Source organism: Embiotoca jacksoni, unplaced genomic scaffold (genome assembly GCF_022577435.1).
Source record: "Embiotoca jacksoni isolate LCO1_2020_lvr unplaced genomic scaffold, fEmbJac1.0.p SCAF_48, whole genome shotgun sequence".
NCBI classification, from domain to species: domain Eukaryota; kingdom Metazoa; phylum Chordata; class Actinopteri; family Embiotocidae; genus Embiotoca; species Embiotoca jacksoni.
This window is the reverse complement of record NW_027185401.1, coordinates 1,643,150-1,657,527: the sequence shown is the minus strand read 5'-3', so window position 1 is coordinate 1,657,527 and position 14,378 is coordinate 1,643,150. Positions and strand designations below refer to the sequence as shown.

Here is a 14,378-nt window from a genome sequence, read left to right as displayed (position 1 = left end):
TTTTTTTTATCTTAATATTATTTAAATAAAATGACTAAAAGTAGTCCAACTACAAAGTTTATTATTTGTCTGAGGAATACAGCGATTTAGAAATAGATATAACATTAAAAAATAAATACAACAAAATGTGTCTTTTTACTTTTTATTATGAACGCACCATAAAATCCCAAAGTGTAACTCGCTGCAACCATGGCAACGTTACACTTCCCCTTTTCTTTGTAAACGTTTTTCCACGCGTTCGCATCAGTGAAGACTTTTAACGTGACGTTTTCCAAAAACACTATTCGTGGAAAAAAAACAAGAAAAAAAAAAAGATGCAGAACTGTTAAAAGTAAAAATGCAATGAGCTTTCTGCTAAAGATTCCTCCACAATCAAGACAACCTTACACGGGTTGTGCAGTCTGATACAGATTGAAACCTGATTTAACAATAAAAAATAAAATAATTAACATTATGATTCATAAGTGCTTCCGGTAGAGAAAAAGTTCCCCGGGGTCGCTACGACTTCTCCCCCGCGTGAGTCCTCGTGTGCTTTTTCAGGTGCGACGTCTGGGTGAAGCGTTTGCCGCAGGTGTCGCAGGCGTAGCGCTTGTCGCCCGTGTGGATCGTCATGTGCCGTTTCACGTGCGCCGTCTGCGTGAAGCGCTTCCCGCACGTTTGGCACGAGTACGGCTTCTCGCCCGCGTGGATCCTCCGATGTTTGTCCGTGTGGGACTTGTAGTCGAAGCGCTTTCCGCAAACGTCACATTTTAGAGGCTTTTTACCCGTTTGGGACGCGACCGACTCGTCTGCGTTGCTCCTGAGGCGTCTCTTCTTCGGCTTCATCTCGGCCTTTGCGCGCCGGCCTCCTTTTTGATCTCGGCTCTCGGCGACTAGAAAGCTGCGATCGCTGTCCGGTTCCGGGTCGCTGCGGTCGCTTTCCTCAAAAGTTGGAGTCCCCGTGAAGGTTTCCGTCTCCAGCTTCAGAACGAGCTGCTCTCCGTCCCGACCGAGTTCCTCCTCTTTCTCTTTGATCTGCGGAGGTTCTGGTTCCTCCTGGTCCAAACCGGAGTTCCTCTCCTCGTTCCAGAGCTGAAGGTCTGAGAGAAACTCCTCCTCCTCCTGACAGACATGTTGCTGTGGGACGTCTGGAGGGACGAAAAGACGCGAGAAAAAGATTATTAACGTAAAGACAGAAAAACACACAGTTGTTGTTGTTGTTCTGTAGTGCATGTTGATGTCAGTTTGTTTTTCTCACCTCTTCCACCTTCCAGCTGGCCAGAGGCCTTTTTGACATCAAATGATTTTTACTTCTAGTCTTAGACTAGAAAACGGTGTAACCGGGTAAAATAATCTTAGATTTACATTTTAAATCCAGTCGGTCTTGTTTTTAGCATGAAAGGATCATCTAGTTTCACCGGTTATCTCCTTGACTTACGGACATTCACGAGTCCCGTCTTGTACAACCAAACGTACCAGACGGCATATCGAACAAGAACAAACTTAATACGATTGTTTAGTCATTTTCTTACCTGAAAATACAAATAAAAGTAGCATCGATTGAGTATCTGCGTTTCTAACGTCCGTCCCAACGGTCTCGCTGGGTCGACTGGGTCGACCGAACTGTTGTAAAGGAGCACAGCGGCCTTCATTGAGATCTTGTTGACGCTACTGCCATCTGCTGGCGAACATTAACATCTATGAAGGGTATTTTTGTGTCTTTATTATGCAAGCAAATAAAATAATAGTTTTAAAAGCAAATTTCTGGCACTGCAATCACAAATCAAGTTTGTAAGGAAAACATATATAAACTGAGAATAAAATTATTGCATTGCCAACAAATTTGCTCTTAAAGTTTTGTTAGTTTTGGTCACAGATGAAGAATTTTGCTCGTGAAACTAGAATTCTTTTGGCTGCAAATTTAAAACCTTCACTCTCAAGTCAAAAGCATTGTTGAAGGTTAAGTTGGATGTAGTGGGCGGGGCCAACGCTGGAGACGGGAGTTTCTATTGGTCAGACTGAATCTGGGGGAAAATATTTGTTTCGGATTTTAACTGCTTTCATTCAAAACTGGAACATTTGTGAGGAAACTATCCCTTGAAATGTAAAACCTCACAACTTCCAGCTGAAACTTCCGCTGGGTTTATGTGATGGATTTGACAGAATGAGCAGCGACACTGATATTTTATCATCAGGAGGATTTTTGTTGCCGTCTGTGTCTTCAATAAAGAAGCAAAGAGAGGCGGCGCCATCTTGAGGCGAGTCACCGCAAGTACAACGAGATCCAGACGACTCGTTGGAGATGAATTTCACATCAGCTGGAAGGTGGAGGAGACAAAAAAAGAAGAAGCTGCAGTCGACTCTGTTTCCAGCAGAATCTCTGACGGCTTCGTTTCCACGAACTCATAAATCAAAACAGAACTTTATTTAAAATGTGAGAGCAGATTATAAAGTTTGAAACATGTCGGACTGAATCTGAGGGAAATATTTGTTTAGTGGAAACAACGTGAACAACATGACGATCAAAATCTGTGAAGTTAGAAGAGAGAAAAGAATTCAAATCAATAGAATTTAATTTACTTTATTAAATAAATTTAAATCCATCAGTTCAATCAGTTTCTGAGGAGCTGTGAGGATTTGTAGTTTTGTATTTTAAACATCAGATAACAGTCCGTGTTATAAACTCACCACCAACCTGAATGTTTTTCAGTGTTTCTGCATCATGTGACCCAGATTTTTTTTTCTTTTTTTTTCAAATCCAGACGATGAAACCTCACGAGCAGCTTCAGCCGAGCTGTCAATCAGCAGCAGCAGTCTTATCTTTGTGCTGCAGGGGCTGATGGGAGGGTTTTGAGGACCTGTTAGAAACCACGTGTCCCTCGTCTGGTCTCTCACGGCTCGTCCTCGTTCGTCCTCGGCTGCGTCGGAGCGTCACTTCTCTCCAGGTTCACCAGAAGGAAACGCCGCCGCACCGAAGAAACGAAATGTTTTTCCTCCCGGCTGCTGCTCTGTGCTGTCTGTGTTCAGGTGAGTGTTTTCCAGCCAATCGGGAGCCGGCAAACTTCACCTTTAACTAACGCCGTCACGCTGACCTTCATCTGTCCGTCCGTGTCTCCACAGCGCTGGTTGCCATGGCAGCAGAGCTCATTCAGGATGATTTAACTCTGACCAGGAAAGTTGGAGACAAAGTCTCATTCAGCTGTAAACAAACTGACCAGTGTGGTAGTAATCATGTGTGGTGGTACCAGAAGAAAGAAACAGAAACATTCAGAGTGATTCTTTATATTCATAGGTTCAATGGAGAAATAGAATACAGGAACAATCATCCTCAGAAAGATGATTTCTCTATAGTGAATGAAGAGAACGGCTGCATCCTGCAGATCCAGAACGTTAAACTCCATCATTCAGCCACCTACTACTGCTCCTGTTGGAAGTATTCGTACCCACAGTGAGAAATGATCCCTGCAGCCTGAACAAAAACCAGCAGATGTCAAACAGTGTTTGTGACAGGAAGAGAGCAGTAAACCACAGCTCAGGTTCACATTTCACCTCCATCTCACAAACAGACTGAGCTGAGGGAAGTTTTTCTTTACTGCTGTCAGAACTTATTTTACATTTATTTCATTTTGTTTTCAGCAGCTTTCAAGATAAAAACAAGAGAAAGTTGATGGTAAAGTTGCATGAATTTGAATTATTGTTTTTAACTGGGACCTTTTTTTGAAGTACGACCATCACTTCCTTTATAATCAGCAAACTGCACATCACAGAAATATTTTTGTTCTCATTTTTATTTTCTGAAGTTAAAGAACCATTAGTTGGGTTAAAATGTCAAATAAAAAGTGCTGAGTCAGAAAAGTGACGTAGTTTTACATCAGAGTCTGTGACTATATTATTGAACACACAGGCTGCATCTTCTGTAAATATAAGTACTTTAAATCTTATTTTTTAGCGACAACCATAACGGGAGTCTTTATGTTTTCAGGTTCCTTCACCGACACGTGAACGCGATATCTCAAGAATGCCTCCAGAGAACTTCTTCAAACTTGGTACAAACGTTTACCGGGCTAAAGGATGAATTACAACTTGATTTTGGTGGTCAAGGGTCAAAGGTCAAAGTTAATGTGACCTCATGTCTTTCCTATCCCGTCATCCCATTCTTGTCACTTTGAATTTCAGAACGCTTTGAAGGAATTTCTTCAACTTTGGATCAAATCAGCACCTGTACTCAAGGACTTTGGGGGTCACAGGTCAAAGGTCAAGGTCACTGTCAGCTCACTTTGATCCATCCTCATGAATATAATACGTCATGAATGCCTGGAGGTAGTTTCTTCACATGTTGCACAAAGGTTCACTACAACAACGATAAACTGACTGTAAGGTCAAAGGTCAAGGTCACTGTGACCTCACGTCCATCTTATCCATCAGAAGAAGAGACAGTCATGTTGATGTGAACCTGAAAGAAACACATCATGGAGCTGAAATATGACACTTTGGACTCGTTCACTTCATCTGACACGTTCAGCAGAAGACAGGTTTTTGTATCAGTCTGTTTCACTGTGGGGAGATACGGCGACATCTTTGGCTCTGGAACTAAACTGTATGTAACAGGTAAGAACAAACATTTATTTTGCTTCAGCTATTTTATTGTAGAAACTGAAAATGTGTTTAAAGTCAGTTTCTGCTGCTTCGGGCTTCACAGGTTATTTTTTTTAACAGATAGCAGAGAATTCATCTTGCAGACATTGTTCCATAAGAAAAAATCTATAATCTCTGAAAATATGTTTGAATCTCCCATAACAACTAAATCTTTTTCTTTTTCTCTGCGTGAGAATGAAATTATCCACAAAAAGTGACATTTTAGTTTTGTTAGGAATATTTAGTGTTTGATTATCTGCGTAGTTCTAAATCATCACTTGACTTTTGAAAACAAGATGAGATTTATGGTAAATTTAATTTAATATTGTATTGTTCTTCTAAATATATAAGAAAGTACACGTTTTAAATCATCGTGTCGGATAGTTAATGAATATCTTAATGAATATTTAACTGTTTAATCATCTCAGTAGTTTTGTGTCATCTCTTGATGTTTTGGAAAAACAAGATATATTTTATTTATTATATACACATATATATACATAGTATTTTGTGTTAAGTTAAAATTTCGTAAAAACAATTATGAAACAAAACTACAAAAAGTAAAACTTGTAATGAATTGTCAATTAGTAGCTTAATTGTTAATATTGAATCCTGTTGTTAATAATAAAGTAAACATTTCTGTTAATTGTTTTGGACAGATAATTAATATCTTAATGAATATTAACTGTTTGATTATCTCAGTAGTTTTGAGTCATCTCTTGAAGTTTTGGAAAAACAAAATTATACTTTATTTTAAATTTAAGTTAAAGTTTAATTTTTTAAAAGAATTTTTAAGAAAACTATAGATATATATTCATTTTGTCGGATAGTCAATAAGTAGCTTAATTGTTGACGTTAAATTCTTGATAATTATTTTTTACATGAAGGTACAACTTTAATGTGAAAATACATGAATATAGAAATGTAATAAATATATATGCATTTTAAATATATATATATTTGCAAATATAAAAAGGTGATATATAAATGAACATATTTTATTACTTTAATTTTCAATTTCAGAATAATGTCTTACATAACACTACTTAAAATTGTTATGAAATATAATTATCTAAACTGTATTGGTGTTTTGATGTGTTTAACAGTTAAAGTTAATGGTGCTAAATATTTAAAGTGCAACACAATGTTTTAAATCAAATAACAATGTTTCTTTTATGAGAGACAACTACAGAAACTTTTATATTTACCTTTATATTGAAGAAATATTTTCCATTGATTTCATGTAAATTCAATTATATATCATTAAGTTACATTAAAGTATTTGGTAAAATAATAACCGTGCAAATAAAGCTGTAATATGATTTAATTATTCAAACATTTTCAGTCTTCTACATGTGACACTTGAATACATGAATTGATGATTGTGTCTGATATGAAGGTGAACACAGTATGTAGTGAACTTTGTGCTGTATTGATGAGTAGTTTATTGATCAGAGTCCATGTAGTTTCCAGGATCAGACTGAATGCAGTGCTGGAAGCTGCTGTTGACTGTGTCACTGTGTGTCTGTGCTGCTTGTTGCTGCTGTCAAACTTCAGATAAGCCGGTGGTGAAGCCGGAGGTAATCATGTACCCAGCAGCATGCAGAGCCCACCTGGAGGGGAGGACCTTCCTGCTGTGTCTGGCCTCAGCCATGTTTCCTCCTGAGGTCCAGTTCTCCTGGAAAAGACAGAAGAAGAACGACTCGCTGGAGGAGCTTCTCTCTTCTGAGGGAGAACAGCTGGAGCTCAGAGAGCCGGGACGCACCGCCTCCATCAGGGTGGTTGATCAGGATGATCTCCACACCTTTAAATACCACTGTTACGTCAAGCATGAGTCGAACCAGAGAGAAGGTAATGAAGGCTTGGTGACTGTGTTCAGCAGGGTTTCAGCTTCATGTGGAGACTCTGTCAAAGAGGACGGACATGTCTCACTGCAGCTCCAAACATCTGTCTCCATTTTATTTGAGAGGTTCCCTCCAGAGACAGAACCAACAGACCCTCCACCTCTGCAGCAAGCTGACTGTAAGATCACCTGCTGTCGGTGTAGGGGTCATATTAATGCTTGGTCAGGTCCTGAAGGGTCTTTGAGCTTTCAGTCAAACTGTAGTGGACACGTGTCTTCTTGTAAAACTGGTCGTCCCACCAGGAAAAATTAAAGCGACGTAAAAATGAATGATATTCTCAAGAAACGTATATATTTGAACAGACTGTGGAGAGATGAATGACCTGTCTGTCTGTCTTTCTGTCTGTCTGCCAGTGTCCTTCCAGTCTCTGCGCAGGGTGAAGCTGCTCTGCGTGTTGTACACAGTGCTGATAGTGAAGAGTCTGGTGTACTGCTGTGGACTTTCTCTGATGACGAGCCTGAGAAACTAGAGACCGTCCACCAACTGAACACATGCTCACTGACTGTTTTCTGCTCGTCTTTTACCACCAACAAATATCATCAACTCATCTAAATTTGTAACTTTGATCAGTGTTCAGAAATTTTAAAATGGGACTAGTGTGGTTGGTTGAAATGTGGAGTTAGATACAGTTGGAGAAGTTTGACTTCAATTTAATTCCAAGTTTAGACGCTTTATTTGCTGCCTTGTTGATGTTTTAGCACTTAATATTTCTTTCGTCTCGATCTTACTTTTAATTATGCTCAGCGTTGTAGGTTCCTCTCATTTCTGCAGTACAATATTCTCTATAAACTGAAAAATATCATTGTTGTTGTTTTTATCTATGCTTGTAGTAGTTTACTGTGATTGTACGAAAATGATCTCACATCCAAAACTTCAGTAAAAAAAAAAAAGGCTGATACGGATCTCGCTCTTTCTTTTGTCTTTTCAAACAGTTATTCTAAACATACAAAAACACAAATACACATAAATCTTTAAAATTATTGTCCCTCTGCTCTGAGTGTTATTTTCTAATTCAATAATAAAGAAATTTCAACTATTATCTGTCAGGTATTTTTAACAGTATATCTCTCGTTTTTCATGTAGTAACCTCAATTAGGAATAAATCAATTATATTTTCTGTTTTCATAAAATTAAGTTTTGAAGAATTTTTGTAAATGATATAAACTGAACAATCACAGCCTCAATAGTTTAACTCTGATTTTAAATAACATTTAATACATTCTCACAGAATGTCCCGAAGAAAATCTAAAAGAATACAAATAAAAATAAACATCAGGGTCAACAAAGTTAAATACAGATCTTCGTTTAGTTTGGTTGTAGATTATCTTTTATAACTGTATTACAGTGCGGATGTAAACCTCTACGCTGATGACACTGTTGTTTACACGAGTGAACAAACAGCAGGGGGATGAAAACATGATGGGTGGTTTTAATCTTTTCATGAATTAGTTTCATTTAATATATTCATGCAACACATTTCAAAAAAGGGAAACACAAACTGGCAATAATGTTTTATAGGAAACTACTGACAACACTATTTCCAATAAATTTCTTAATTTGAAATATACTAAAAATTACAATCTAAAACATTAATTAAATGTGATCTTTACATAAATGTTTTAAAATATGTTTGTATGTTATGCTCTTTTCTCAAAATGTCTTGATAAACTGTGATTTTGACTCAGATCAGAAAAACTCTATGACATAAAATAAACACCGACCTCATGAACTCTACTTTAATTGAGATTTACTGCAGCTTTGTAACTTCCATTTACACTGTGAATACAGATCAGATACAAAATCACATCAGTGTAGCATTGATCCCAAATGAAGCGAAAATGACTTAATAAGCTTAAAGATACATCATAATGCCAGAATCATGTGACACGTCATGAGTGAAACACAGACGGCTACAGCGGTAAAAAATAAATATAAATTTCCTGGAGAGAAGTGGGTTAATGTGTGTAGTGAGGTGAATTAATAAAAAAAAATTGATTAAACTCACTAACATGTACAAACTCTTTTGATGGGTTAATTTCAATGTTTTTATAGCACCTAAAATAATGAGGCCTGAAGTGAACCAACACCGAACAAGTTACAGGTTTTGTTAACGTATGAAACGTCATGAATTGTTTGTCTCTGTGGTTTGTGTTTCTGTTGAAAAGGCCGGGCTCACTTGGACTATTCCGCCACACCCCCTCGGAGTGGTACGTTCCACCGCTCATTTGTGAACCAGCTCACCTGTGCAGGGCAGCTCTCCCCTGCAACAATATGCTGGAGGTGGTAGTCGTGAATGTGTGTTACAGCGTTTGAAGACTTCATGTGTGCGTCCTTTGACATGTAAGTAGTGATGGTGAGATGAAGCCTCATGAGGCATCGAACCACTTCAGCCAGTTGGTTCGAGAAAGGGTTCATTTCTCGAAGCTTCATGTGAACACGAAACCACCTACTGGCCAAGTGTATAATCACAGGCAGCTGTATCTGAACCACATGTGATGCATTGAATTTTTGTGTCTGTTATGGCTGTTGGGAATGACTATGAATTACAAAAATGCATGACCAAATAATTTCTGTACATAAATTATCACATATGTGCATAATAAAATATTTTTTGAATATATTCTGTGTGTGTAAATTTTCCCAAAATGGTAGTATCTGATGATATGGCAGGTTGTGTAATAATGTTTTTCTGTCACTTTAGGAAAATGGCATGGGCTTAAGCAGGCAGAGGACAGTGAAAGTGCTTGTGGAACAAGGAAGAGGGGACTGAATATGCTTGTGTAACTTGGACAATGATGTACAGGACAGGGGACATTTTATTCATTTTTATTCAGAAATAACAGTTTCTCAACAGTTTTTGGTTTTAAACTATTCCTTTTTTTTGACACAACCTCTCCGGCCTTTGAAAACACCCTTTCACAGGGTACAGAAGATGCTGGCGTGCACAAAAACGCAAGAGCAAGTCTATATAAATTTGGATACAGTAATTTTTGCCTCTCCCAGTACTCCAGAGGGTTTTCCAGCCTGCTTATATTTGGCTCTGAAAGGTAGTGCTGGACCTCCACAGTGGCATCTGCTGTCACATTTTGAGTCTTCCGTGCCTCCATGACGCTGGTGTCTAAAGGATGCCACAGTTCGCTACCTAAGAGGAAACCACAGATCATGTTACTAAGTGTTCTCATAGGAATAATTGATCTCAAAATGTAAAATAATAGATTACCTCCTGTGACATCATGAGAGGTGGAAGCCTGGGGGATTTCCTCTCTGCTTTGTGTTGACCGTATAATGGTGGCACACTCGGAGGTCAGTCGTTTTATTGCTTCGGTGGCTTTTGTTTGGCTGAAAAATCCTATTGCTTTAAATCGGGGGTCCAGGAGGGAAGCAAGAGACACGATGCTCGTCGACTGCAAAGTGTACAGCTTCTCCCGGAGTTGCCTGATGAGCTGGTCTCCCATTTCCAACGCTGCTGCAGGTGCCGGCTTTGTTATTTCCTCCTGAAGGGTGTGCTCCAGCATCTTCACGAGGGGAACAACTTTGGAGACAGACACATTTTCCTCTGCCGACAGCTCTACGGTGGCATCATAGAAGGGAGACAGCAAAGAAAGGCACCCTCCAACAATGTTGAACTCTTCTGATGTTAGGAAGGGGATGTCATGTTGTAACCCAGCTAACGCTGCTCCTACTGGCTCCCTTTGCTCCACCAAACGTTGCAGCATCAAATATGTGCTGCTCCATCTGGTCTCCACTTCTTGCATTGGCTTCATGTTTGCCATCCCCAGATGAAGTTGCACTTGTGTAAGCTTCTCCTTTAAAGATGCAGATGAGTAGGCCATTAAATCACTGCAGTAGGAACACAGACAAACTATTAGCGTTATTAGAAATTGAAATAAAGGGAAAGAGCATACCTTAGCAGTGGTGCTGCTTCTAAAGAAGCCAACCAGCTTCCGTGCTTTGGCCCGGATGCCAGAGAGCGCAGGCTGCTGGTCAAGTGCCTTCTTCACTATCAGGTTCAGTGTGTGTGCAATGCAAATATGGTGCCGAAGCTTCAGCTCTCTCACACAGCCAACCATATTGGGAGCACCATCAGTGACCATACATGTCACCTTATTAGCGATTCCCCATTCCTCCATCAGGGAGGCTTTCACACGAGCTATATTTTCAGCAGTGTGTGATTGGGGGAATGCCTGCACTCCTAACAGCACTGAACTGAGTGTGGTTTTCTCACCCACAAAATGGCATGTTACAGCCAGGTAGGCATCCATATTGATGGATGTCCACATGTCAGAAGTAAGGCTAACAGCAGCCACCTTTTCCACTTTAGCCTTCTCCTTAGCTGACTCATACTTGGCCTCCACTGTGGCCTTCAGAGCCTAAAGGAAAAAATATATAGTGCTGAACTGTGAGACACAATAAAGTACTCATTTGTTTCATGCATGCACCCATACATACCTGCCTTGTAGGGAGAACATAATTAGGATCCAGTTTGGACACAAATGCCCTGAATCCAACATCATCCACAATACTGAAGGACTGTGTGTCCTTCACTACCATGGAGACAAGGGCTTCATCCAGCTCTTGTTTTCTGGTGGCTGGTTAAAAGAGAATAAATACAGTGTCTGTTACCTGTCTTTATTTGCACAATAAACAAAGGTGAACAGGGAAAAATTGTGATGGTGCATTTGTAATATTGTAATGACTTACCTTGGCTGGGTGAAGCTCCAGTTTCCTCCTTATTCTCATGCAAGGCACGGTAACGCCTCAGCATGGATGAGGTGTTGTTATTGTACCCCAACTCCTTGGAGCACAATAAACACCTCACCTTTGAATAAAATAAGAAACTGTGAAAAATACAGTTCTTGATAAGCAAACCTAATGTGTCTGAAATAGAGTTAGATTTAGCTTATTAGGAGTTATTAAATCAAAGTGTTCCCACACAGGGGAAATCCTCCTCTTCCTAGCTGGCTCCATCTTATCACCTCCTTCTCTCCTCACTCTCCTAAATCTCCAAACTATCTCTCTCTCTCTCTCTAAACTCTCCAAACTATCCAAACTCTCAACTGACATCAACTCTCCACCAACAACCCACATTTTGAATGGAGCCTGAGGGGTTTATATTGCTGTCAAACCTCCCGGCAAAATCTGAACCACTTCCCGAAGCAGTCACGTGGTACAGCCGGGCAGCGAGGCTTCGGACGTCATCATTTTTGGCTCCTCCCCTAAATGAAGCAAGCCTCGACACGCGCTTCGAGGAAACGCCCCCTCCGTTACTCGACACGCTTCGAAGCGTCGGCACATCTCGTAACATCACTAGTAGTCGTCCTTAATCATGTTGTTTGTTGTAGCCTGTAATGCCGAGTGCTAGCGCAATGCAGCATCCATTCATTCTGCACACGTGGCTTAATTAACACTGCATGCTTTCTTCAGCGCTCTGTTGAGATCTTGTTTAGTTCATCACTGACGTATGATATGTGTTCCTGAGTCTCATTGTTTCAAGTATTCTGACTGTGTTTTTCTTCCTTGAATCGATGTGAACACTTTGTGTTAGTTATGCCACACGGCGTCGAGTTGCCATTAACTTATTCTTTATTAAGTTACATTATTCTTACGTTGTGTGTTCTTCTTCTGTTTCAGAACCACACAAACACACTAACCCACGAATGTGAGCAAACCCCCTCCGTTCTGGGTGACTAACTAAGTTGAATAAAAGTTCTTTCACTGGAACCTCTGGACTCAGTAGTGATTTGACCAGTCACTTCAGTGGTGGGCTGTGATTTCTGGAACCCCAGTTTATTATCGAGGCCACAGTCGGCCAATCTCTTCGTTTCAGTGAATACAGATCAGATATAAAATCACATGAGTGTAGCATTGATCTCAAATGAAGCGAAAATGACTTAATAAGCTTAAAGATATATTATAATGCCAGAATCATGTGACACGTCATGAGTGAAACACAGACGGCTACAGCGGTAAAATTTAACATATTTCCCAGAGAGAAGTGGGTCAATGTGTGTAGTGAGGTGAATTAATTACATTTTATTCGATTAAATTCACTAACATGTACAGACTCTTCTGACGGGTACATTTCTTTCTTTTTATGAGCACCTAAAATAATGAGACCTGAAGTGAACCAACACCGAACAAGTTCCAGGTTTTGTTAACGTGTGAAACGTCATGACTTGTTTGTCTCTGTGGTTTGTGTTTCTGTCTCTGTGTTGTTTGTGCGCTGTTGCTCTTTGTATTAATAGCATAACCTTATTAACAGGTTTGACATGAGCAAAAATGCCATGTCATCAATACCTCACTCCAAGATTCGTCACTATTATTCTCCAAGATTCATTTTTAGACTTTTTCTTGTCATTTCTATCAGACTAAAAACACTGTAAATATCGGGTCATAAAAAGAGAGCAGGAAGTTTATGGTCTCTGCTTTTACTCTGTCAAAGTTCATTTCTCTGATCTCAATTTACGGTTTGAGCTGTTTCTCTCTTTGATGAATAACACAGCTCCTTCCTGGAATCATTCTTCCACCGGAGTGAACGGTTGTAACTGTCGACGTCTTATTAAACCCACAATGTGGAGGCTGCAGAGCAGAAACCCCCGCAGCCCGTCTGCTGCAGGAAAGGAAGTTTTCATTAGCAGTCAACAGTTTTTTTTTGGTTTTTCTAACCACAGAGAACAGATTCATATCTGCAGCTGTTATGAGCTCCCCTCTCTGTCGTTGGTCTTCCTTCTTTACTCGAAATAACTTTTTCCACTGCGCCCCCCGTCTGCCAAGAGTTGAAACTGAACGTGATCGCCCACCTGAAGCTCGGGGCACGTTAGTTTTACACTTGACATTAATGCAGAAGTACTTCGGTACATCACAAAATGACCTGGAGGTTTTTACACCTTTTTATAGTTAAATTATGAAACAGCAGAACAGGAGAGAACGTACACGTATACGAAAATTAAATTACCCCGCTGTCCGAGCTGAATCACATGAATATACAACAAAACAAAAAAAGGAGAAATTTACGAAGAAAGAAAATGCAACACGAGAAAATTAAACTCAATCTACTCTAATTCAAGTTATCGCTATCAATGAGTGATTAAGATTCATGAATTAATTGACCCAGTAAGAGGAACATCAAAGTGCACTTTCAGTTGTCAACTTTAGACAAATTCACCTCATAAGTTCCACTGACACACCAACCTACTGGGAATTAAACTGATTCTCTACTACTAATAAACACGCCCTTCATTTCTTCAGCATTCAGACTTCAGCCGTTTTATCAAAAAGCTGCATGATTGTTGTTTTTGAGCATTTGTAGCTTCAGAGCAGCTCAATCTGCTGTATGTTCATGTGTGTAAACAACAGTGTCATCAGCGTAGAGCAGGGGTGTCAAACTCATTTTAGTTAAGGGGCCACATACTGCCCACTTTGATCTCAGGTGGGCCAGACCAGTAAAATCATAGCATAATAACGCATACATAACAACAATATTTCTCTTTGTTTAAATCATTGGTGAAGGTTTTTGGATGATAAACCCTGTTTTAAGGTCTTTCTACAATAAACTAGAAACATAAAGACCAAAAACTCAGACATCAGCCCACTGTTTATCTGCCCCGGCTCTCCTCTGCAGATTCCCTCGCTTTGTGACGCGTTTGACGTCAAATGCGTCACAAAGCGAGCAGCGAGCGCTGCTGCCTGTGGCACCGAGCGCTTCTTCCTCCGGAGCAGACGTCGCATTTACGCTGTTTTTGAAGCAATTACTGGATCGATTAAAACAAAAATAACACAACGTTTGTGCTCATAAACCTCCATATTCTCATAGAAATGCAATTTATGTCTTTCTGTAATTTTCAGACTTAGCAAAGTCAT

General features: G+C 39.7%; 1 protein-coding gene and 1 long non-coding RNA gene across 5 annotated transcripts; one reads left to right on the top strand and one right to left on the bottom strand.

The window, feature by feature from the left end:
• Positions 1-128: 128 nt before the first annotated feature.
• LOC138210751 (zinc finger protein 233-like) lies at positions 129-2,746 on the bottom strand. Of its 2 annotated transcripts, none has more exons than XM_069170046.1 (2): positions 1,512-1,707; positions 129-1,127 (listed from the first exon to the last, which is right to left on the bottom strand). In XM_069170046.1, exons 1-2 carry the CDS (start codon positions 1,534-1,536, stop codon positions 499-501), a joined length of 654 nt encoding a protein of 217 aa, XP_069026147.1. In that variant the 5' UTR covers positions 1,537-1,707; the 3' UTR covers positions 129-498. The 2 variants fall into 2 exon arrangements, 1 of the variants encoding a protein (XP_069026147.1); XR_011179272.1 differs by lacking the exon at positions 1,512-1,707 and adding an exon at positions 2,675-2,746 and having other exon boundaries at positions 1,041-1,127.
• Positions 2,126-3,184, top strand: LOC138210783 (uncharacterized). Of its 3 annotated transcripts, none has more exons than XR_011179277.1 (3): positions 2,126-2,304; positions 2,742-3,006; positions 3,100-3,184. It is a non-coding gene; the product is annotated as an uncharacterized lncRNA (long non-coding RNA). The 3 variants fall into 3 exon arrangements; XR_011179278.1 differs by having other exon boundaries at positions 2,128-2,237; XR_011179279.1 differs by lacking the exon at positions 2,126-2,304 and adding an exon at positions 2,324-2,413.
• The last annotated feature ends 11,194 nt before the right edge of the window (positions 3,185-14,378 follow it).